Source organism: Chroicocephalus ridibundus, chromosome 3, assembly GCF_963924245.1.
Source record: "Chroicocephalus ridibundus chromosome 3, bChrRid1.1, whole genome shotgun sequence".
In the NCBI taxonomy this organism is placed as follows: Eukaryota; Metazoa; Chordata; class Aves; order Charadriiformes; family Laridae; genus Chroicocephalus; species Chroicocephalus ridibundus.
The window spans coordinates 38,550,875-38,576,783 of NC_086286.1; the positions used below are offsets into that span (position 1 = coordinate 38,550,875).

Consider the following 25,909-nt stretch of genomic DNA (forward strand, 5'->3'; position numbering starts at 1 on the left):
GCACTTGCCCTGGTTGAACTTCATGAGGTTTGCACAGGCCCACCTCTCAAGCCTGTCCAGGTCCCTCCGGATGGCATCCCTTCCCTCCAGCATGTCAACTGTGCCACACAGCTTGGTGTCGTCAGCAAACTTGCTGAGGGTGGACTTGATCTCACTGTCCATGTCACTGACAAAGATGTTAAACAGCGCTGGTCCCAGTACTGACCCCTGAGGAATGCCACTCGTCACCGATTTCCATATGGACATTGAGACATTGACTGCGGCCATCGAGACTTTGAGTGCGGCCATCTAGCCAGTTCCTTATCCACTGAGTGGTCCATCCATCAAATCCATGCCTTTCCAATTTAGAGACCAGGATGTTGCACGGGACCGTGTCGAATGCTTTGCATAAATCCAGGTAGATGATGTCGGTTGCTCTCGCCTTATCTACCAATGCTGTGGCAACATCATAGAAGGCCACCAAATTTGTCAGGCACGATTTGCCTTTGGTGAAGCCATGTTGGCTGTTACAAATCACCTCCTTATTTTCCATGTGCCTTAGCAGAGTTTCCAGGAGGATCTGCTCCATGATCTTGCCAGGCACAGAGGTTAGACTGGCCGGCCTGTAGTTCCCTGGGTCATCCTTTTTTCCCCTCTTACCCTTTCTGAATTTCTGTAATACTGTTATTGTTTTTCTGTAGTTGGAAATCAGAAAGAATGCAGCCTCTCAGGATGCTGAAAAGGAAAGATGTTCTTTGTTCTGGTATCGAGTTCGTGCTCCTGCACACCCCATGGGCTAACAGGACTAATGGACATTTCCAGAGTAACAAGAAAGTCACTCCCCTAAATGGGTTTAGAGCTTGGAAACAGTTAGAAGTGGTGAGAGAACTCCCCACAAGCTATATAACAACAGATAATCAAGTCAGAAGTATAAAGTTTTTACAGACAAACATACACTTCTCCTTGCTTCCTAGACATTGCTCCTTACCATCAAATGTTACCCCTTTATTTTTCTCAAATGCCAGGTTTTGAGTCATACATTCAAATAGAAGCACTCACAAGCCTTTAAGTGTAAGTTCCCAAGAAAGAGGAAAATCGAAAACTCCTTCCCATTACATGAATTAGTTTACTTCAGGATAGTACTTTTCCATATACCAAAAATATATTAAAAAAAGACCCAAGCATTGTACTCTTACTTACACAATTGTAAAGGTCCCTTGCTGAACAGGATTTGTGCATATAACATTAATGTCCATGTTCTGGAAAGTTAGTGGGACGCCTATGTTTGGAAAAGCCACTTCAGTTTCTCTTCCAAACTTGGGGAAGGAATCAGGACTGCAATTTCTGGAAAAGCGAACTGAGGTCTGGACTACTACTAGCTACGTACTGGCTCTTTTGTGTGACTGCCAAAGGAATTTCTAGGTATCTGGGCCATGCAGTAATGAACTTGAGTTTTATCACAGATATTATTTCCTCACATTAAGAGTTTTAACAGAGACATCATTATGTTACAGAATAGAATCATAGAATCATTCAGGTTAGAAAAGACCCTTGGGATTTTCGAGTCCAACCATCAACTCCACTCTACAAAGAGCTCCCCTACACCTACACCTACACCCATCTAAACGACTCTTAAACACATCCAGGGATGGTGACTCCACCACCTTCCTGGGCAGCCTATTCCAATGTCTAACCACTCTTTCTGTGGAGAATTTTTTCCTAATGTCCAGCCTAAACCTACCCTGCTGCAGCTTGAACCCATTCCCTCTTGTTCTATCGCTAATTACCTGTGAGAAGAGACCAGCACTGACCTCTCTACAATGTCCTTTCAAGTAGCTGTAGAGAGTGATGAGGTCTCCCCTCAGCCTCCTCTTCCTCAAACTAAACAGTCCCAGCTCCCTCAATCGCTCCTCATAAGATTTATTCTCCGGGCCCTTCACCAGCTTCAAGTGTTTTGTGCAGTGACTTCATTCTGTCTCACAATTTATGTTGGCATTTTACAGCAGACAGCTTTCTGACAATAAACTGTATATACAGTATTCTATAACCAAAATTAAAGTATACTCACTTTATTAGAGAGGAAAGGGTTGCACATCCATGTAAGAAGTGGGATTTTACAGAAGAAACTTTAACCCATTAAACTTTAATTTACTAAAGACAAGACTCATGCTCATTTGCAACAAGAGAGGCGAAAACAAGTGAGAAATGTCACAGTCCCTGATATTTTGTAATGCCAGAAAGCTCTGTCAAACGTTAGGGTTTAGGCTTTCCCTATGTCCACCCAGGAATATTTTGGAAGCACTATAGGTACCTTATAGATTACCCCACAGATAAACCACAACCAGCTGTACCAGGATTCGTACAAAAATTCTCTTACTTCATTGGGGTTTTTTGAAGCTGACAGCTTTTCAGCATCATTTACTAAAAATAAAAAAAAAAAACAGCATGTGTGCCATCACTCTATCAGCCTGCTCCTCCTTGGCAGATTTGAAGCTATATGCTAGTCTCAACCACCTGCAACAGAGAACAAGTAGTTTCAGATGTTTGGGTTGCGAAAGATTTCAGGAAAAGCTTTCTCAGCCTTTAATAATGCCAACTGAGAGTTACCAATGTGCTTTCCTAACCTCTTCTGTTAAAAGGACACTAAGAAAGGGCAATAGTGGTATCTGTTTCTGTCCTTCAGTTTTATAGAAGACAGAGACAACATCACCTCAGCAATCTTAAAGATGCCACGGTGGTACACAGAAAGTCTATAGATGCCAGCATTTCTCATGGTAAACACCGATGCAAGACACATCTAAAGACAAAAATATGCCTTATCTTTTAAACTTTCAAGCATTTCACACTTCTAAGTTGACCTACTTAACCAAAGGATATTTACACTACAACTTCAAATCCAAAGGCTGACAACAATGTCATCTGAGAATTTCTTCTATCACTTTGCCAGGGCCTTGTTTAGGATAGGTAATAGGTATCAGTAGCTTCTGCTGAAGAACCATACAGGGCTAAAAGCACCTTTTCCATGTGAGGGAGTGCCTGAGTAAAGTTATCATTCCTACAAGAGAGAAAGACTCAGCACAACACAAGCCTTACAGAAGAGAAAATAATGTCTCTTCTTTCCCTGGAAAGTTTTAAACCACCGGTACTGTTTGAAGGGACTCTGCTCTGACAGCACTTTAGGGAAAGGATGGAAGTGGATGACTTCTCAGTGAAGAAACAGGAGCAAACAACTCCATCTGGGATTTCAGCGTGGCTTGCCTGAAAAATACAGCCTCTCTGATCTTGCACATGAATGGCAAAGTTCTTCAGCACTTCAAAAGGAGCAGCATCGGCTTCTCAGGGCTGTTTTCTTGGTGTATAAGTAAATGGGCTGCTTATTTGGGCAAGAGCACACGCTGCCAAATGAGGTCAGAAGAGGTGAGCAGCTACTCACATCAAAACCACGCAGCTTGACAACACGGCTGAGGAGTCAGGCACCGCACCATGTTGCCCGCTTTTGCTCATAATCCTTCGCGCAGGTCAGCCAGGGCTGCATCTGCTGAGGGGAAAACAGAGACCATCACTGTTCATACATGCACAGAAAGTGAGCTTCCAAAATGCTGTCAGCTAATCCTCGGGTCACTTTACCAATGCAAACTGGAAAAATAAAGCCTAAAATTTGAACAGCACTTCTCACCATTAGGGTGCCAAGGCTTTCTACAAAGGACATTTTATTTGCCCAGGCAAACCCAAAAGATCCCTGCCAAGCTCAGGGCTTGGTCACACATCGGCCGAGTGATCTGAGCCTTGTTTGCACCTGTGGTGAGTTTTAGGGATCTTTCCTAATATTAGGTCAGAGATCAACTGTATTTGCTTTCTCGTAACATTTTCAATAACATTCTGCTGTTTGAGAAGGAGAATTGAGAGGTTTTTTTCAAAAGGCTACAAGAACCTATCCTTTACCAGCCTGGCTGGAAAGAGGAGCCAGTAGAGCTATCTATGCTGTGGCAGTACTACTACTATTCTTCTCCCACATTGGAAGCTTTTATTCCTTGAGTAAAAGACATACACCCCCTCTATCTTGCCATACCTTTTTGTAGCTGTTCTTCTGTCACCGTACCCCTTCAAAACACATCTGCATGCACTGCTCAAAAAAATCGGCGTTTGTGCATTAAATTCAGTATGTCTTCTGTGTGTAGAGGCTGAAAAACGTGGACAGCCAGCTGTGCCCCACTGCTATGCTCCCCAGGCAGAGCATATTTGCATGCACTGCACTTGGAGCATGCAATAGATATCTCAAAGTCATCGTTAAGCAAGTAATTAACCATAAGTCAGGACAGCATTTTAGAGATATAAACTGGATTATAAAAACTGTGCCTGTATATATAGAATCCTTGTATTTGGTGGGCCAGGTTGATACAGCTACAAGAGCTGGCTCGGGATGGCAAAACCCCATCAGCCTGTAGGAAAGGACTGAAGAATTTATTTCACCTTCAAATTTACTTTCTGTCCCCATAAATAAAATATTGAACTTTGCTTATGATGTCATACCATCACATTATGGTTACACCCAAGCACATTCTGGGTTTTAGCTGGATCAGTTATAAAAAGAAAATACACCAGCACAGGGAATCCTTAAAAGAGCTGGCCAAATTCTTTTCCGCATAGCAGAATTCTTGATTTGAAAACGCTGTCGATAAAGCAGTGCTCACTTCCACTTGGGACAAGATAAAGCCACACTGGAAGACGTCCAGGTTATTCTAAGTGACAGAGACAAACTCACAAAAATGATAGCAATCAATCAGTCATAAGCAGAAGGTCGTGCCTCTGTTCTCTAAGAGGTTCCTTCTTTCCATGCAGCAAAACAGCCAGGCAAGTCATTCAAAGCACAGTAGCTGAGACGGCGCTCTGCAGAAATGCTAGATTTTTCACCCTGTTTGGGATTTCTGGGAAGAAAAGCCACCGCCAGCAGGAGACTGAGAACGGATGAATACAAAGACTGCAACCAGCTGTTAGCCAAGAATGAAAACCTTCTGACCTGTGCAAACAGCAGAGGGAAAGCATCTTTCAGATGCTGTCTCAACGCCATCCCTGTGACAGTACACAGCTCAGGAACCTGCATAGGCACTGCAGGAATGAGTGGAGAGCTCCGATTGAAAACATCTAATTCCGAATTATACTCCTAAATCTTTAAATCTATAACCTAAATCTGTGCCCCATGTAAGATCATACAGATCTTGCCAATGACTCAGTTGTTGCCTCCGCTTAAATACACTTGCTAAAATCTCAGCGGTAAGGAGGAAGTATGATTTGATAAACTGGTCTTTGATCTTCTGGTCTGACATCATCAATGATGGTAGATCTGGGCTGGGCCTTTTCTATCCCCCCTCAGGGCTTTCCACATCTGGTTTTGTTTTCTGATGCCAAGCACCTCCACACCAGTCACCAGAAAGTATGCTTTCACTTTATAGATGGGAATGTGCCCCAACCTACCCCCATCACTCGCAGCTGACCCTGGGAAGAAGTCTGTCTCCCACACCATGGGAAAAAGGGTTCTACAATGAAGAGGTGAAGAAGCTCTTCTTCTCTCAGTACTACTTCTGGCACAGCCTCGGATTATCCACCTCTGTGATATAAAAATGTGTAACCCCAGTATTATACTGTCTTGGGATATTTTCCTTCAAATACTGAAAGTGACTTTTCAGACTCCAAAGGGACATGACGTCAAACAGCTGGGCAAAGACACTCAGGACACTTTCCATCATCTGTAGAGGGGAAAAAATGGACAAAAACAAACATATTTTTTGGTGGACTGCTCCAGAACAGCAATTAATACATTTCTATGTGGGCTTGCAGAGGCAGCCAGGAAAGTCTGCCTGCCAGAGCGCTATTAACAGCTTTGAGAGCCTCCTGTCTTGTCTGGTACTAGGCTCTCCAAACTGAGTCATACAAGCTTATTATATTACCAAGACACTTGAAATTTATAGCATCCTTTTTTTGCTCATTGTGAGGCTGAGATTTTCCTTCACGTTATCTTCTACTTTGCTACCTCTGTTGTGAAGCTGAGGATCCCATCTACAAGCTGCCTGAAGGAACCCAAGTCTGGTCTCCTGCAGTCCAGGGCTTTCTCCTCTCTGTCGCTTGTCTTCCTCACACCCCCTTTCATTCACGTCAGCCACCACGCTGACTGCCTCATCCCTGCTTTTATGCCCTCTTGGGAGAGTTTCTGGTCTGTGGTGTTCCCTAGGCGTCAGGTAGCCTCCTTCCCCCCAGAGGGAGGGGAACCGCATCTCCCGCTGTTTTGCGGTTCCCAGATGTGGCTGCTTCATCTCAGGCACACCAGGTGCGTTGCACACTCCTGCCTCCTCCCCAGTGCCCCACCGACACACGTCCTGCCTTTCTGACCCCACACGGAGGGGCTGCACCTGAGACACCTGCCAAATATTCCAAGTTAAAGGATGAAAAAACAAGTGGAAAAAAAAAAAGGAGGTTTATGAACACAATCCCTGACCAAAAGAGAGAGGCAACTGAGCCAGCCTGTGACTTAGTGCAGTTACCCAATCGGTAGGAAGAGAGGGCTGAAGCTCGGGCCGTTACCCCCATTGGTTCTGTGAGTGGCCCAAACGCAGCCTCTTAGCAGCACCATCCTAATTAGCATGACTTACATTTGTAAACCTTATTAGTCTTGGGGGGAGAGAGACTGGCCCTGCACTCCAGCGCTGGTGCGCACACCTGCAGTGGTGGAGTCGGAGAAGCGGATCCCTGGATGGAGGCAGCAGGACACACTGTGTGCAAGGGCAGAGAGCTCGCTGGCTACAAATCCTTTTTAACCCCTGCACTTTTTGATTTTTAACATTGTATTTTCTAACAAAAAGGCTCAGCTTTCACAAAGTAGGACTTTCAAAGAACAACTTCATTTCACCAAATCCTTTAGACCGTAAAGGCTATGAATCCCCTTCAGCTTTCCCATAGAGTCTTACTGAATACAGTGCTTTTACCAGGCAGTGCTGGGGCAGGTCACTGATCACCGCTGATGATGTTGACCACAGAACCAACCAGGAACCACTACAAGCAACTTAAAAGAAGCCTGTATGTAAAAATTAATTTATTGTTTCAGATGAGACGACAGCAAACCAGCTGTTAGTAAAGGTACATAAACATTAAAATGCTAATGAGTGGCTCCAGGCACGGAATGCTGTCAAACAGGTACTGAATTCCAGGGAAACTGAAGGTATATCACAGCTGGGCATCACACTGCAGTGACCCCGTAACACTGCAGTAATGGATCGTTTCAGCGACTCAGGCACCGAAAACCCAGGCCTGAAGGTGGAACCCCTTCATATTTTCATGAGAATGAAATATGTACTCACTGGGGAGCATTAAAAAGAGATGACATACCTCACCCTCAGTATTTAATCCCCCAAAGAACGAACTCCCATACAAACTACTATATGATAAGGTATTCAGAGCTCATCCCCTGGGCCAGCTGTTGTAGCAAAGCAAATTATCATATTGTAATAAACTTTGTAAAACATGGTTGCCATTAATAATGAATAAGAACACACAAAGGCTTTCCCGTGTTTGTCATATCATCTTCACCGAGTGACCTAGTGTGAATAGCTTACCTTTGGACTTCATCTTGAAACGTTATACTCCAACTGAAAGAGGATGCTTCAAAGGTGACTGATTGCTGCCATCCTGTGGCAGGCACATGTATTTCAGACTGGCACTTGCCAGAGAGAAAATACTCCTTTAACGGTGTCATTTTAGAAAGAACTCTCCGTAATGCGTATTATTCTTAAATGCCACAGAAGGAAAGCTAGTTGTCTGTAAACGGCAATCTTCAGATCTTAGAAAACCATTGGCCGATATGGCGATTCTAGCAGAAACGACTGTCCTAAGCAGAAAATAAGGACAAGATGAAAAGGGGCTCATGTCCTCCTTTTAAAGGGAGAGATACTGCAGTATTCAGTGGTCTAACTCCAGACAGGATGCTGACCCTAACCCAGCCCTAACTCGGCTCTAACCCTAAGCTATCAGACTGCCAATTCCAGAATGAACACGAATATAAGGATCTCCCTGTTTCTGATGGTAACGCTGCTGGTGTCCTCAATTGGAAAATCCGTCAGATAGCTCAAATAACGTGAGCCCTCTGCTAAGACAGCATGTAAACACAACACAATAGCACCATTCCTAACAGTGAATCTAAAGGCCGGGGAACTGTTGAGGTACGGCACTTAAATCTCACCCTTGGCCGAGACTAAACATGATGTGGGACTGAGCCACTTGAAACCTGACTGGAACAGAGAGGAGGAGAGAGTCTTCAAGAGGCCTGAGACTCTGCAGGCCCTGACAAACATGGCCACAACTGAGACACAGATTTCCAGACCTGTATTCTTGTTAGAGAACCAAAGGCTTCACAGGGACTGAAAACCAGCTGGTATCCTCAAACCAGGACAAGGCTGCTGTGTCCTACAGCAGACTGTGTTGCATCCTTGGAACGGAGCCTGGGACAGACTGGACCCCAGAAGACTTTGCACCCAGTCACCCAGTCTCCTCTAGCAAGACACTCTCCACGCTCCTGTGTCCCTCACAGGCAAAACTGCATCCACTTGTTGAAGAAGCCAGGAAGCAACACACTGAAGGATTTACAACCAGTATTTAGCAACCTTTGCAGGACTCCTGTGCATCCTGCAACTAGGCGTGCTCCCACTCTTTGATAATACAAGCCCTTAGACGCCACCAGGAACAATTCACAAGCACCGAGGTGACCTGTACCAGTCCTGCCTTTGATGCTAGATTGTAAATGCTCCAATTTCAAAGAGCGAGGGCAGAGTCTCCTCCACCCCGCAGATACTACGTTCTATGGGGGTCCAATTCCAATTCACAGCAGAGTAAATATCACTTACTTCCTACTAACTTCACCTGTGCTGCCCTCAGCAGAACAGGCATTCAGCCAGATTGTTAACCTAAAGGACAGGTAGGCACTTGAAAGATTGATATGACGTGCATCATCTCTGAAATGTGAACTCTGTGCAGAAATGATGAGAAGACATTACAGGCCACAGCAGGACTGTGCACAGATGCATATGCAGACCAGCTGTGTTTTCCCCTTAGCACATGATGCTAAGCAGGCAGAAAAACAGCAGAGTCTCTCTGTACCCAGCTAACTGAGAACTAGACCACAACAGCCTCCACAAACAAACCAACTTACACCAACACAGACAAAACGGGAGTTTCAGTCTCCCAGGACACTCTCTCTTACTTTCTGAGTCATGCACTGACAACCTCCTACCTTTCACCCAGACCTGCTCCTTCTCAACAGCCTCTTCCCTTCTTCTGGGCTCAGTACATAATAACGTGCAGTAGCCGGACTGTGTTTCTACCCATCAGCCTCACACCCCTGCATCAGCGGCTGCCTCTGGCTCTGACAGTGCTTCTCTGTGCTAGGAGCCCACCACAGCCAGCCAGATCTGCAGCTCCTTGTTTGCCCTCAGTACTGTCAACACCCACCAACACATACTTAGTTTCTGAGATGCTTCTTTGCTTACTCAGACACAATTTCCTGAAAACCCAGTTCCCTCATGAGTTTCCTCTTCAAAGATACAAGTCTTAACTCCTTATGTTCCATGGAGTATTGTCATGGCTTGGGGGAAAGGGCTTACAGCTGGTAACACAAATGAAGAGCCACCAGGCTGGGAAAGTGGGAAAAGAAAAAACATTGGTTTGGAGGATCATGTAGGCCCATCACATTCCTCTTACTGAGGCATGGAGCAAGTGTTACCACAAAAGCAGCCTCAGGCAAATGAGGAGGAACACACATGGTAAGGAGAACAAACAAGGGAAGGGGCAGAACAGGCCACCTGGAAAGGAACATAGACACAGGGAAAGCTGGCCACTGTAGGACTCAGCCCTGCCCAGGAAACACAGGCCAGAAGGATGCAATGAAGACCTTCCAGTTGGTCCTGCTGTTTCATCTCCCGAGTCACTAAGTCACTGCTACCAGTAACACTGAGTATCTGGTCTTACCTTGTAAGGTAAATCCATCTTCAGCTGATCTCCCGATCTGAGCTCTTCCACAGTGGCAAAGAACATAGCTGTCTCCTGATCTTCCAACACCTTGTCATGTCTCAACTCTGTGATTGCTTTCATCTGTGAGAAGGGAACTGTTTCTCAGTTCCAGGGAATAAAGTTTCTACAACAGAATGCTAAAGGTATGGTCTCCTCTCTTGTTCCTGATACTGCTCTAGCTACTGAAACATGCTTGTGAATCGTTTAGGGATAATACTAATGGAAAGTCCATTGAAATCCATTCTGTGTTCTTCATATACTTGTTTATTTAAATACTTTTCAAAATTCTGAGCTTTTCTTGAAAAAAATTATGGCTATACATAGGTAAACTTTGTTCTGGGAGCCATTTGTAAGAGTGCAGAATTGTCTGTAGGCAGCCAACAGAGCTGTTGATCAACATTTCAAAACAAAACGCCACTATCACTTTATGTCAAATGGTACATGACAAAGAACGACCATTAATAGTTCGCTAATCCAAACATGCATGATTAGATACAGAGCTTTTAAAATTACCCTGAAGACTACAAGATTTTACTACATTTTTACCCCAAATTTCAACACTTACCATTCTAAGCCAGCAAAGTCATACTGAACTCAAACTTCTTAAGTCAGCTCAGAGCAGTACAAAAATTTAATGAGGCACTGGAAAAGTGATGTCTACCGAGACAGGAAAAAGGCCTCTCAGTTCATCTCTCATGGCTGAAATGCCCTTTAGAAATCTTAAGGATGGCAAGGGCCCCGTCCACTTGAAGCTGCCCCCACTGTAAAATGCAGTGGTTCTGCAAGACCCTCCTTCAGTACCAGCTGAAGGTACTGCAGCACAGCTCGCTCTTGTGCTGTTTGGCGCAGTGGGCACCTGCAGTGCCACGTTGTGCTTCAGTGTCCGCAATGTTCACAGGAGGATCACTCACTGCACCGAACACAAAGTGAAGCCTTCTAGGGCTCAATCTTTTATGATCTCGGGTATGCGTTTAGAGGAAGCAATCATTCAACACGAGGCAAAAGCTCAGTGGTTCTGGTGACAGTGAGGTTTAGATCAGGCTGATATGACTGCTCCCTCCACACATCAATGACAGATGCACAGAGAACGAAGCAGCTCTCTACTCAACTATTTTAATGCTATCGCTAGCAGACGGTATCAACTTTTTCTGGAACGGAAAGTGACAGAGGTTCTGCATTTGTCTTTTTCAAACTTATCTCAAGGACAACTTCTATCTCTCAGGCTGGAAAAAAGTGAATGCAGGTAATACTGCGAAGATGTTTTTTCATGATGAAACAATTCGTGATCCAACACCAGATTCCAAAACATGCAGATAAGCAGCGTGATCTATACAGGGCTTACTTTGCACAATTAGGTTTCCTGTGAAGGCAATACAAGCGTAAGGAGAAAGATTCCTTGGAGCAATCATCTGCCTACAGATAAAAATGAACTGACATTTTAACAGCAACACTGCCATTCCATTTGAAAGACTTCCTGTACGCCAGCTTGCTTGCGTTGGGCAACGGAACATTCCTGACGGCCAAAAATGCAATCAGTGGGAAAATCTGGATTGTTTTCCTTGCATTAGTCAGTCCCCTGAATATCATCAAGTCATAGAACTATGAAGGATTGCATACTAACAGGAGCAGATCAAGAACCAGAATTTGCTTTCCATAGTTTTGAAAAAACTGGGTCATTCTCCAAACATTTTCCTGATCGAGAAAATTCAAACGCTTTACCTTCTTTGCTCAGTTTTTCATCCCACTGCATTCAGCCTAAGTTATAACATGTTGTTTCCAAGAAACATGTACTTGAATTCATAACTTTGCATGTAATGCTACAGAAAATTAAAATTAATATTTATTACATAAAGTTAACATAAAACCCAAACACAAAGACAGGCTGGAAAATGAACAATGAAATTTGAGCTCTATTTAAATTAGCATTCAGTGCAAACAGAGGCTTCTATCTAACATTTGCAGATTATAAAGGAGAGAAAAACAAAACAGAGCAATAAAACTGAGTAATTAGTTCTCGCAGTTCACACAGTTTCTTCAACAATTAATGTTACAACTGGACACTGATTAGCTAATCCAGAAAGCTATTCAACCAAAAAGGCAAGAAGTCTTGATCAACAAAAGGTGAGCATGGGAACAAGACACTTCATTTCACCAGCTAGGACAAAGCACTTAAAAAATGAAACCATTCCTTCCAGTTCTTCAGTGATAAGAAACTCTCTGCAAGGAAGGTATCTAGCACTTCTCCATCATTAGATGGGGCCTATAAAACCCTCCTAGCACTCACTGCTACCTGCAAAGTTCTAGACATCTTGAAAAGAAATTGTATTATCTTAGCATTAGGACAGGTAGATTTCCCATATGATAATCAGAGAGTTTCTTTTTAAGCTTAAAATAAACACTGCTGTGCCCCCAAGAGAAGCAGAACACTAAATTCACCCGATGGATTCAAGATCCATTTTGTTCTGAGATTTCATTTTGCTGGCTGATAAAGAGTTTTTATGGTTTCTGGAGTGACTTGATATCCAGGGATAACCTGGCTCATGAGAAGTTTTAAAAATCACAAAATAGTTCCAAAGCCACACGGATTTTGTTACTGTTACAATGCAGCCCCATTGCCCCAAAGAAAGAGACACTGCAGGATGATGAGATGAGTCAAGTTCACACTTGGGCGCATCGGAGCTGAGAACGCTTCACTAGAAAGCTTTGCTTCTAGGCCCTTCCCAACTGAGTTAGGCAGATGCTGTTTTAAGTGAAGCAAGCTGCTGATCTCCACTGCCCTTTGCTGCCAAAGCCAGAGAGGCAGGCTTTCTGCTACACAGGTTCTGCACCATCTACAACTTCGGGAGCCGAAACCTGTATCTTCAATTGTCCCCTTGGAAATGAGGCAGCGGCTGCTGTAAAGGATGCTATGCAGAGATACACACTCGATTATCAACACTGTTGCCAAGGACAGGGAGTGCCATTTCTGGGCTAGCTGCAGTTGCCAAGTGGCATGCATGCAGAGAGAATACCAAGGTAATCCAGTCTGGAAGCAACAATGATGTGAACTGCTTCAATAAAACCACCACTCCAAGTTAAAGGCTACAAGTACCTGGCACAGTCAACAGCAGATGTTCTTTATTGCCAATTATCTACACCAGCTGAGAGTTCAGCTAAATCATTATCTTTCACCAGAAGGCAACCGACACTGTTTTCAAGCTCCTTTCCCTAACCAAGAAAACATAATTCTAGGACACTTGACTACCTCTGACATACTGTCCAGACAGCCCCTGACTCAAAATTTGACTCTAGTCAGCAAGTGAATAAGCTTATATCAAATGAAATAGCTGAAACCCAGAAAAAAGGTAGGATTATAAAAAAAGGGAAACACGAACAAACAAAAAAGGCTATTGAAGCAAGCGATACAAATAACCTAACTTTACTTAACTTAAAAGTCAATTATTTTAAGGAGACTTTGCTTCCAGAAGTCTTCATATTAAAAATGGAATGGATTTTGGTAAAAATGTATTTTTACCAAATCTCTTCTAAGGTTATTTGTCAGCAACTGTTCTTGGGCGGCCATTTATAGCTATCACATGCTAAACCTAAAAAAAATAGTGAAATCCAGCCCCCTGAAAGAATGCATGATTCAATAACGCACTTGGAAAAAGGATAAAAACATGCATGACAGGGAATATGAAGTACATAGAACTGAGCAGAAAAGCAGATTTGCATGGTTCTTTTTATTCAAATATTTTGAGATCTATTTTTTTATGTACATATATAAGTGTATGTGTGTATACATATATATATAATATTTGTCACCTTTGGCGGCTGTTGTTTAATGCCAGGATTCTATATACAAGGCAAACAGGTACTTTTCATAATGAAATCCTATTTAGTCTGATGAGGGCCAAGATATACCCAAGCTGATGCTTAGCTCACTAAAGCTGTTTCTGGTCTTTAGTGTTGGGTTTTCATTCAAGTTTTACTACTTCTAGTATGTCATGACTTTAAGTCATCCAAGATTTGCTGCACCTAACAACACAAACTTTATCAAAAGGTTTGTTGGTTTTTTTTTTTTTTTGTTGCTCTATCTTTTCACCTCAAGCCTCAAAAGTAGACTGAAGCATCTCTGAATAGAGATGTCTCCGTTTGGAGAGGTGGTGTGTTTCACAATTTGTGCGTCTTTTTTTTTTTAAAAAAAAAAAAAAAAAAAAAAGCAAAGCAGGGTCATGCCCTTTGCCAATTTCCAGGCATCAACAGTCAACATCAAGCATGTCTATAGAACAAGCATGCCATAATGACTTCATAACACATCAGCTACAGAAATAAACAGCAACTTTCTTGTTAGAAAAACCACAAATGAAGGAGAACAAAAGCAACAAAAAAAACTTCCTCACATGACACACAATGCAGAGGATCCATTTATTCCTGAGCAGGCTGGCAAGTATCCATTGGTGGTCAAGTGGGAGAGGGAGGAAAGAAGTTTAAGCTGAAAACTCTACCGACTGAAAAGGCACAGAAGACAATATTGTGGCCTTTAGAAAAAAAAAATAATGAGAAAGCATTACGAGAACTATTTTCAAACTGAATGTGTTTTACTGATCAAAATGATTATTTGGTGACGATCATAAAACTGAGTATTAAAGAAGTGACAAAAGGTATTCAGGAGCAAATTTCTCTTCAACTTACAAAAAGACTGAAGACTTTAAATGGAAAAAACCTGGTTGAAGAAAAGACATGTTTATCTCTTAGAACCTTATCTTCCAGTGCCTTCACATATATGGTATATAAATCTGTGTGTAAAATCAATAGGAATTCAACCTAGAAAATAGTTCCTTTATTTTTATTAGTACTCCTTATATTTCAATCTAATCTTTAAGACTGGCAAAATTATTTGTGACAAGTATTTAATGTTGAAATTATGGGGTATGGTTGGGTTTTTTTTTTTTTTTTTTTTTTTTTTTTTTTTTTACAAGATTTGTAAAATACATTCTCATCTGTTTGAATGCAGATACATCATCACAGAGGAGACAGTGCATACAATTTACAACAGATTTGTAGTAAAATTTAAAGATACACAACAACAAACATCTAAATATAATACTAACTTGGAACCCAGGTGCAAGTTTTTCAAACTGTACATGTATTTTTAAAAAGATATAGCCTTTTAAAATGTTTATATATTGAAGCATTTTCATTGAGATCAAACACATATTAAAACCAGTAAAATTATAGCAGCAATATGGGAGAATATCTAAGCCACATGAACATTAATAATTAAAAACAAATATGAAATATTACATTACTTGGATGTTTATGTTAAATAACAAGGATAGCTAACACACCAATTATTTATGCCAAACCATCAGAGAATCTGGATTTGTTCAATGTATGAACAATACTGTTGTATAGTTCAACCAAAATTACTGTTTTAAAAGAAGTGTCAAATGCTGACTTCCACCAACACTGTTCTGGAGTGCTTCTGGAGAACTCACTTGAATCTTTCAGTCCAAGCCTGACTATGACCCTTTTGCATCTTTGCTATAGGAACTAAGGATGCTTTTAAATATGGATTCCTTAAAGCTAGGCTTATTTTATTTACACTATTCAAAGTCTGCTTTTCCTTCCAACAACAAAATGTGCAGGAGGATTTACTACATGCTATACAATGTAAAAATAGACTTTAAAAAGCCAGAACAATTGTGAGTAAAACTGTACAATGTTTGTTCCCTGCTCCAGTTCATTGCACTATTAAGTTAAAATGGATGAGTTGTCATGCCCAGAAGACTTACTGTAGGATCAGAAAATCCACGCACATACAGAGGAGGCAAATGCATACTGGTTTAAGTATAGTGCCAAATGAAAAAATACTGAGTTATATCCATGGAAAGCTTCTCATCACAGAAAGGAGCATGGTTAATTCTGAAAGGCAGCCCTCTTCATGTAGGACACAGAACTGCAAAAGAACCACAAATACATCTTGATAAACATCAGTGAAGTTAGCCTGTATAAAAATTTATTGTGTATACTATAATACTTAAATGCTGAATTCTATCCTATCAGTAACAAGGTAAAATCTAGAAATCAATTGAAACTGGCAATTAAGATATCATTCTCTTCTTAAAAGATAATTGACACAACCCACTAGCTTTAACTAATATTACCCAGAAATGAGTTAACTAAAGGTCATGTCTTAAACAGTGCTTTTTGAGGCGTTCTATTAGAAAACAGAACATGAAATAAAAGGTGACGCACGCAGTTACATTTTAAAAATATGCACTGACAATTTCAGATTCTAACTCTACTTTCTCATTCTGGTGCATGTACTTGAATCACACAGTGGGAAGATAAGACATGTCCTTCACATGTTTCTCATTCCTGTTTCACACGTAAGACACAAACCTCAGAGCAATCCAGCTTTCAAACCAGTGCTAGCACAACACAAAAGCAAATAAAGAAGTCAAAACTTCAAAGGGAAGAAAATAAGTGTTCTTGTTATCTGAAATACTTGCATAATTTAAAAACAGAATAAGGCGCAAATTCTTGCTTTATTAAAATAAAAAACAGTGGGTTTTTCAAGCCTTTACTAGAAGGTTGAAGGATCAGATACGAAATAGCAAAGCAAGCTGAAAGATGGAAAATGATCCTGCTTTCATGACATCTACATTCAGAAAAAAGCCTAAAAGAAAACAATACTAGGCATATTTCATGCATTTTACTCTGCAGTAACATACGGTACATTATTTCTAGCACTGTATTTTTATGTCACAATTACTGTTTAAGGACAGCTAGAAAAGAACACAAAGCTTAGCAATAAATACATCTTAGAACAGTTTACTGTAAGGATACATCTGATTTCAAAGGCATTTATTTCAGCTATAAATACATACTTACATATTGTTATACATAATAGTTATGTTTTAAGAATGTCATAATTATCTACATTTACATGTGTTTTCAAATTTAGGAAAAAAAACAATTAAGCTTGCAGGGGTACAGAGAATGATTTATTCAGTTTGTGTACCATACTGGTAGTATGTTATATTCACAAATTATCCCAGTACATGAAGTTAAATCGTCATATTTTGTAAAAACTGGAAGTAAAACCTAATAATCTTGAAATAATGAGTCTAGATGTGATATCAGATATTTTATCCCTAATGTTTCAGTTCTATGTATATCTACAGGCTAACATTTTACATATCTCACTGATTTGTTCCGTAAGTAGCTAAATTAAGGCACCCTTGCTTCCAGCAGATTTCCTCCGATATTCCTCCTTACCCTCATAACAACAAAACTAGGTAATTCCCCTTTGCACCATGCCTTCCTCAGCTTCTACTTTAAATTTGATATGAACTTTATCCCAGCAGGTCCTCCCCATATTGTTCCTCTGTCCTCACACCCCAAAACTGATGGGAGCTACTGTAAGTGAAAAAGAAAAGCTATCTGGCCAACTGTATGCTAGCTTTTAAAAGCCAATAGCCTTTAGCTCAATGAGAACAGTGGTTTCGGTCCTTCTCCTACCTAGATGCAGTTCCCCACAGTATTTCTGAAGTGCAGTTATTCTTGCAACCCTTTTTTCTGTCTTGTGGGGTTGAAATTGGCAATTAGTATTTCTGAGGCTGAAGAGACAGACAACATGACTGCACAGAGGCATCTTCAGAAAGCAACCTAAACTTGCATACTTAAAGGGTTACAAATGCTACTACTTGTTGCATTATTGTACTTGGCAAATAAATCATAATGCAGAAAGTCATTACATCACACATGCAAGAAGAAAGACTGAAAGCTTCTGTAAAAAAAAAAAAAAAAAAGAGAATTTAAATGGATATAGTCAATAGAAACATGCTTTCCTGTAAGGATATGGTACCTATTCTTGGTGTGACAGCTAAGAGCAATGCAACTACAAGATATGAAAGAGTATCTCCATCCGTGCTCCCTACTTTACAGCTTAAATTGTGCACAAAAAAATTTGCTGCTTACTTGCTTGTGTAGGTCTTTCAATGGAAACAAACACAATGTTTTCAAAGCACGTTACATTTGTTAAACCGTCAAAAAAGATCAGGAGAAAGATATGCACAAACAGCATTTAAATACAGTGAGCCTACTAAACTGCAAGCTTCAGTCCAAAATTGTGATTTCTAAGATCAAGAATTTCAAAGTGTTGGCAGCAAATGCATTCCCCACCCTCCTCCAAATCGCAGTTTCTACTTCATAGAATTACAGAACCATTTAGGTTGGAAAAGACCCTTAAGATCACTGAGCTCAGCTGTTAACCTGACACTAGTCCACCACTAAACCACATCCCTAAGTGCCACATCTTTTAAATACCTTCAGGGATGGTGACTGAATCACTTACCAGGGCAGCCTATTCCAATGCTTGATAACCCTTTCAGTGAAGAATTTTTTCCTAATATCCAGTATAAACCTCCCCTGGCACAACTTGAGGACATTTCCTCTCATCCTACAACTTGTTACTTAGGAAAAGAGACCAACACCCATGATCCCTAGTGATAAAGTATAACAACAATATTAATGTATTAAAAATATATTCAGGAAAATGTAAGCATAATTGCAAATGCTTATCAATTTCACGCTACCATCTATTTTAATCCAAAATCTATAAAACAGAATATGAATCATACACTGGTGGGAGAAGAACTACAACGTACTTGCAAAGCAAATCACTAAGTCCCTTTCATTATTACTAACTCCACTATGGAAATGTTCACTGAAAAGTAAAACAAAACAAAACTCCACAAAAGGAAAAAAAATCCCCTTGAAAATAATTTAGTTTGCATCAAGAGTAACACGAACAAGAGAAGGTAAGGTACTGCACTGTACAAGACTCTACATGGAATATGCATATAGTCTGGCTTTGGGATACTTACCTCTGAGGAAGTACTCCCTGCGGAATAGATCCAGGGAGAACTAACTGATCACTAGAAAGAGGGACTTAAGCATGAGGACAAAATGATGATTTTTTTAACATTTTGGGGGACACAAGGGGGCAGCAGAAATTGGGAAAAGAGGATGCTTTAAAGAAGTAAACACCAGAAATAATTTCAAAACTAATAATGCTATTCAGAAATGCACATGGAGTTTTCTTTTTTCCTAACGTGAAATGCACTGAGTTACATTGGCCTTTTTCACTTCTTTATTATACTGCATTTGCACGTCCCGTGTTCTGAGGATTCCTACTTCCCACGTTTCAGAAGCATTAGCTGGTTATGAAAGAAAGTGCAAGAATGATCCACAGTAACACAGGTGGTCAACAGCAGATCTGGTTGCAGAACTCTCCTTCAAGTTACAGTCCCATGTTCCAGCTCTTGGCTAAAATACCTTGCCAAAACAAACTTACCCATTAATTCCTAAATTAAGATACCAAATGTCAGACAACATATATAGAGAGAGTCTGTGTGTGTCTTCCTACATGATGCAAATTTAGTCTTTCACAAATTTCAGAATTATTTTGGCATTTAGTTCAAGATATTCAAGATGGTGACACTTCTACAAAATGCGATGAAATTCAGAGGAAATATAACATTATTTCACTGTCTTTTTTATTGGAACATCAGTGAGTTGGGCAAGATTTCTTGTTAACAGCTACTGCTCACTCTCATAGTTCCATTAACCCTTCCAGGTTCACAGCATTCTTCTTTTATTTGTCCCATTACATTATGCCAACAATACTATGGCAATTGTTAGAATAATTTTTTTCTGATTGTTTAGAATCAAGAGCTGAAGAAAAACTACCTAAGTAACTTTTCAATAGCAACCAGCAATATCTGGGCAGCTTTATTACTAATTCTGTGGACAGCAATAACACCCACATAAGACTAGCATGTTCTAATTTTTTAAATACAGTAGAATAAAAAGATAATACTGCTTTAAAAAAAATCATTAAGGACCTACTTGTAAGATTTTTTTTCTTTTCTTTGCTGTGTAAAATGGAATACAGAGCTAGAAAGAAGGTTTTACCTGTGCTAACAAATGCCACACTAACTGGATCTCCCATAGTGAGATCCTACATATATCTACACATATCCTATTGTCACATATGATTTACTGCCTGCTTTTTTGTTCTAAGATTCAAAAAAGTGATCCTCAAAGGAACAAGAAGTTAAGAGATCTTAACAGAACTAAGTATCTTTGGTGATATAGTTCACACATTTCAAAACGTCATTTCTTGGTTAAAGCGTAATAAAAAGAAATGGAATCCATTCTGTGTAAGACAATAGCCGGATCAAAGACTAAACAAACGTAAAATGAATACAATTATCATTATACCATACAGATGATGGTTACTGCATTCAGATTTGTTATCCTCCTGTTTCTTTTGGAAAAAAAATTCAAAACCCCTAAATCCTCACAATCATTTTCACCTTACCAAGACATTTTTAATCTTGCCAGTGAAGAGAGCAGACTCTAAACAGTAGGTCACTCCTTTTATTTTGAAATTCAGAGAGTAGGTTGAAATTTCAGGTACAAAAGCTGAGCTGAAAGTTGCTTCAAGTGATTGTTTAGAATCATCTGATCTCCCTTTAACAAGCTTTAAAAATAGTTTTCAGAAAATAGGCGGCTGCGAATATTCTGTGCCATGCGTGAAGCCTCACTGAGGCTTCAGGCCATAAGTTTTAGTGGCAGAAAAAAAAAGAGAAACAGATTACAACTTCAGAAACAACTTAAAGACTTTGCCTGTTCCACAGGATAAATCTACATTACAATGTAACACTGTCAGCTGAGCTATAAATATTTAACATAATCTAAACATAGCAATATGAAGTTTAGTTATGGCTACAGTGAAAGGAAGAGTAAAATTCTGTGCTCACTAGCTTCTGTAACTGCTTGCCATTGTGCAAACAGACCCACAGAAAAGCGAGAAAATCTTAGCTCTGTTCAGTAGTGAAATCATGGCAGCTGAGGGGAAATCACCTTTTCCTTTCAGTATGACTAATATGAGTCAGTGATTACTTTTCATACTCCAATCATTTGTGTCTTACAATTTAGAGGCAACTGTGCTTGTATATGAAGACCTGTTTGATCCAACACATTTAATGTGGGCATGATGTTTTTGTAATTGTCACATCTAGCTAACAGAACATCCCTGGTGATTTTAAAGTCACAAGCATGCAAAGGCAGAGGTAGGAGGGAATCTCAGTATCAAGCTTCCTAGATCATCCTGTCATATGCTCAGCTAATCTACTTTTATAAGCCTTCTATGCAGAAGATTTCTGTTTCCCGAAGCAGACAGTTTCTTCTCAGTATCCTAGTAATCTGAAAGCTTTTCTGGATAGCTACATCTAAAAATAAGAGCAGACGCTGTTAAAAGCACTCTTCATTCCAACCAGTTTCTAACAGATGTATTATGATGAGAAGCAAACAGCTTTAATTATTGACAACAGTTCATCCTCTTCTGTCAAAGATTCTGCTTCACAGAACTAAAGCTAACACCGTCATCATTAAAAAAAAAACAACCCTTGATCTTGCACCTAAATGGCTCTCGGGTCATAAGCAAATACATCTGTCTAATATAAAAAGGATTTTCAGAAAGGGTAAGTAAACAATGGAGCAATCAAAGGAATCAACTAAAAGAATCTCTGCATTCTTATTGTATGTGGTAGTTGTGCAACCCTATACGAAACTTAGAAATGAGCCTCTGTCAGAGCTCTAGAGTACTGCATGGCTCTCCTTTCAGATTTTCTGAAGCAATAGCACACTAAATTTCACCCGCAACTTTAACCTGGAAGTACTTTCAAATCTCTCCAAGATGAGAGTGATTGATTAGAAGTCTACGTAAGAAGTAGTCTACCTTTAAAAATTGTATGGAGGGAGTTAAGTCAAACAATTGTATTTGAAAAAAATACTGAGACTTGGAAAGTATGATACTAAAAGAAGGAGAAACTTTGCAGCATAGGAACATGAAGCAAAACATAATATACATTTGGGTGGCAAATAAAAAGGCATCCATCATCCTGTTTGTTCAGATCTTGGGAGCTTGATGCATATGCTGAACTTTAAACACTGAAGAATACGGTACCATTTGTATGTCAAGAATTAAGTAAGAACGTAAACATTAATAAGACCTAGACAAAAATGAAGTCAGAAGAAAAACGTTTAAAAGTAATTTAACAATCTGGAAACTACCTGTAAAACTCCTTGAAGCTAAAGCAAGCAGTGATTTTCAAAGTCTGACATTCTATTAATATAATCAACGTATAAGACTGGAAAAAAAACGATTAGTACACAAACCTTTAAAAAAAAAAGTGAAGAAGGTATAACAAGTAAGTGTAAAATAGATCATTTTTACCATTGGTCAGAAGGTAACACTTAAAATGAAGGTATAAGCACTTTATCTAGCAAATCTGTTATTACCATAGGCAGTTTGAATTCAGACTCTGAAAAACCTGTACAACATAAGTTTTTAACTACACGCATTCAACTTTGTAAGACAGACTGCTCTTTTCCTGCTGATGTCCTTCAGCTATCCAAATATACACTGCATACTTTGTTATATTATACTATCACAAACAAAATAAACACAGTTTATTTATGAACTATATGCTCGGAAACCTTGGACAAAACAGAAGAGAATATAAATGAGAGCTGTGTTTGATAGAAGGGCAACAGAATTCATGAATGCTATACGACTACTCTTTTCAAACACAACCTTGGATGTGCATTAATTTCATTTATAATAAAAAAATCCCTGCTAAGAAACATACTCACCCTTTAAAATATAGTCTGTTAACAAGCTTGGCACTTTCTCGCTATCCTCTTTCATGGCATGCAGGACTGAAAAATAAATGAAAAAAACATATCAGATATTTAGTCATAAAGACAACAGTCTCAAAAGACATACCATGAAGCTGTTTCAACTACTCCTAGGGATATTACCACCAAATTAGTAAGAAAACTCTCAACTGGAATATGAAAAGATGCCATGAGACACATCATATCTCCACCTTTCACTCGTGTAATTGTCACTGAACTCCACACTAGATGGATGCATGAGACCCATTTTACATGGTTAATTATTACAGTAAAATGTCATCAGTCGTAACAACAAAAAAAGCACCTCTTCTCTATAAAAAAAAAACCTCTCCAAAAGAAAGTCACCACATCCAAAACTAAAATATGCTAGCAACTGCTGGAGGGTTGGAATCTTAGGTAAAAAAGGTATGCTCCACTGCTTAATTTATTTCCTTGACCTTCATCCCAAATCATGGAATAAAGACACTTTTCTGGAGAAACACTGCTGTGAATGATCCAATGAAAGCACTGGTGGGATTTTTCCCCTGAAATGGTGAACGTTAGCAACTGTAGCTCAGAAAAATCTTAAATACATAACTGAAAATGGCATTAACTTAAAATAATGCCAAAATGCCATTTTTTGTGACTTATATCAAGTAAAAATTGTCCATTCTTGCATATTTCTGAAGAAGGAAAACCATTTGGACTAGCTCAACTTGACATACGTAAGCTCATCTGTTGCTCCATAAACAAAACCAAAGACAATCCTTTATGAAGGGCTCTGGACATGACTGAAAGAATTAAAAGTACAGAATTATACTGAACAGCAGTATTTCATAAGCTCCAATTCCCTCATATGAGACTCTGAACTTGAAACATAACAAGTGTTTTATTTCAATTTTTACATAAACTATGGAATAATACACAACTTCAAAAGAAAAAACAACCAAACAACCCCACACACCTTCTTTACTGCCTGCCTTAACAACAGGAGAGAGAGCAAGTCAGAAATCTGCAAATGAGTCACAGGATCAAGTTCCAACCCGCCCACAGAAGGCAATGCTGTTAATAATCTTTACAGTGCATTTGTACAAGACATTTTGTTAATAAACTGTCAAACAACACAAAACGTTTTCAGGAGGCTTTAACCTCTCTCTGCTTAATATTGAGTTTTTGGGAATATTTTCAAGTGAAATTTAAATATGGCAAGAAGATAAAACTTCTCTGCAGGAGTAAATATAAAATGAAAAATCCATTTGTCACAGCATAAGTACAAATTACCAGCTAACGGTGCCTACCGTAGAAAAATAAAGGAAATTTAATTCTTGATTAAACATTTCATTTACTCCAGAATTTGTACAATATTTATTTTCTTGTTCCAGGAAACAACCAATGAGCCTTTTACCATCCCTCAGCCACGTGTGGAATCTCAGACCTGCGCTGCTGCAAAGTACCTTAAGACGTAGTTAGATCCAAAGCCCTGCACTGAGATCTGATCAAATACATTGATGCACTTTACCATCTATTTTTAAACTGTTCCTATAAACCTTAAATAAAGGAGATGCCATTGACTCCCAGAGATGCTCTGCTGTATTTAACCATCTTAATAATTAATTTTTTAAAAGTACGACCTTATCTTCCATGCAAACAAGAAGAAAAAAAACCCAAACAAACACAAAACAGAGGACTCAGAACTTATAAATAAAGCACAGCAAGTTTAAACAAACAGGGGTATATGAGGTACTATAAGGCAGGATTGACAAATTCCACAACATGCATAAGGCCTGCCTGTTGAAATAATGTGAGAACATTTACTTTCTGATACATGCAAGTTTCTAGCCTTCAGGGTTTCAGAGAATAGCTAGAAAACAAACATACCATGAAGACTCAGAAAACAAGTAAAAACTGGCAAAAATGCACGTTAAAAATCATGCAACTTACATACATGCCATAGGGTAAGGGATAACTGCATGAATTCATTGGTTTTGAGCAACCACAGCTGGAAATATAAAGAGGAAAGGATCATGGGGGAACTTCGTATGCTCACTTTTAGTTAGTGTTTGAAGATCTTCCACAGATGGGGGTCCATTTTTCTTCTCATAAGGAATGACGGTTGTTAAGTACTGTCAAATGAAAAACAGAGTTATTTGATAGTCCTTCATGCAAGTTATGTTGCTTTCATTTTATTTTGCAAAATTTGTAGCAATTGAAATTGCTAGCCATAAATTAAAGCTTTTCAAAAGATTGCATTTCACAAGAGATTAAGATTCTACCTTTCCTATCCCAAAACTTTTATCACAGAAACGAACTTCTATTTTTTTTTCAAATTATGTAACCACATTAGAAGTCATATAGCTAAACGCTAAAAAAAGTGTTTAAAAAATTTGAGCTGCTTACAGTAAAAAGTTTATCGTCTGATGGGTTTCTTCCTCAGAGCCTATGCATACCAATAGTAAAGTCTTTCCTCTCCTCCCTCCAGAAGTCAATCAGAAGTCCTTCATGTATTTAAAGTACTTCTTAAAAATCAAATAAAAGCTGGAAGAACCACTTTACTACCAGCTCCCCTCAAACAACACTATAAATGCAGAACAGTTTTTAAACTTGCTTTAAAAAAAAAAAAAACAAACAACAAAAAAGTATAAATATAATGCAACTGTCACCTGTTATATCCAAAAATCAGAAAGTAATTCTTTCTTTCCAGGAAGTATGTTAAAAAAAAATAAATCTTTCCAGGTAAACATTGATGGTGTCTTCAAATAGTTTGGGAAACTGATAACAGACAGCTTTTTAAAAGATTCCAAAGCACAAATCATAGAGGCTGTGCAGGTAACTTGAGTGAGGTGTTCAGGTTTGTAGAAGTGCTAACAAGTATTTTGAAAAATAAAATAAAAAAAAAATAAATAAAACTTCTTCAAACTTGGCATATGCTGTGTTTGAAGAACCTCAAAACAGCCACAGGATTTTCTAAGTGACTGGTTAACTCTTACTAAGAATGTGAAACTTTCCAGGGATTTTGACAGATCAAAGAGCATTGCCCAGTCCAAGCTCCGAAGGTGATCTACAGTCCTCTGTGCAATGAAAATTAGGCTGCCCCACAGTTAGGCAAAACCGAAAACAGACACCTTTTGTCTTCCAACCAAAA

General features: G+C 39.5%; 1 protein-coding gene across 1 annotated transcript in view; it reads right to left on the reverse strand.

Annotated features, from left to right (window-relative positions):
• Positions 1–13,732: 13,732 nt before the first annotated feature.
• The window catches only part of FEZ2 (fasciculation and elongation protein zeta 2), a 29,215-nt gene continuing 17,038 nt past the window's right edge, over positions 13,733–25,909 (reverse strand). The window contains exons 7-9 of the mRNA XM_063328849.1: positions 24,815–24,890; positions 22,744–22,809; positions 13,733–15,970 (exon numbers count right to left, since the gene is read on the reverse strand). Of these exons, the coding sequence (XP_063184919.1) occupies positions 15,954–15,970; positions 22,744–22,809; positions 24,815–24,890 (159 nt within the window). The 3' untranslated portion in view covers positions 13,733–15,953. The remainder of the gene's footprint in view (positions 15,971–22,743; positions 22,810–24,814; positions 24,891–25,909) is intronic.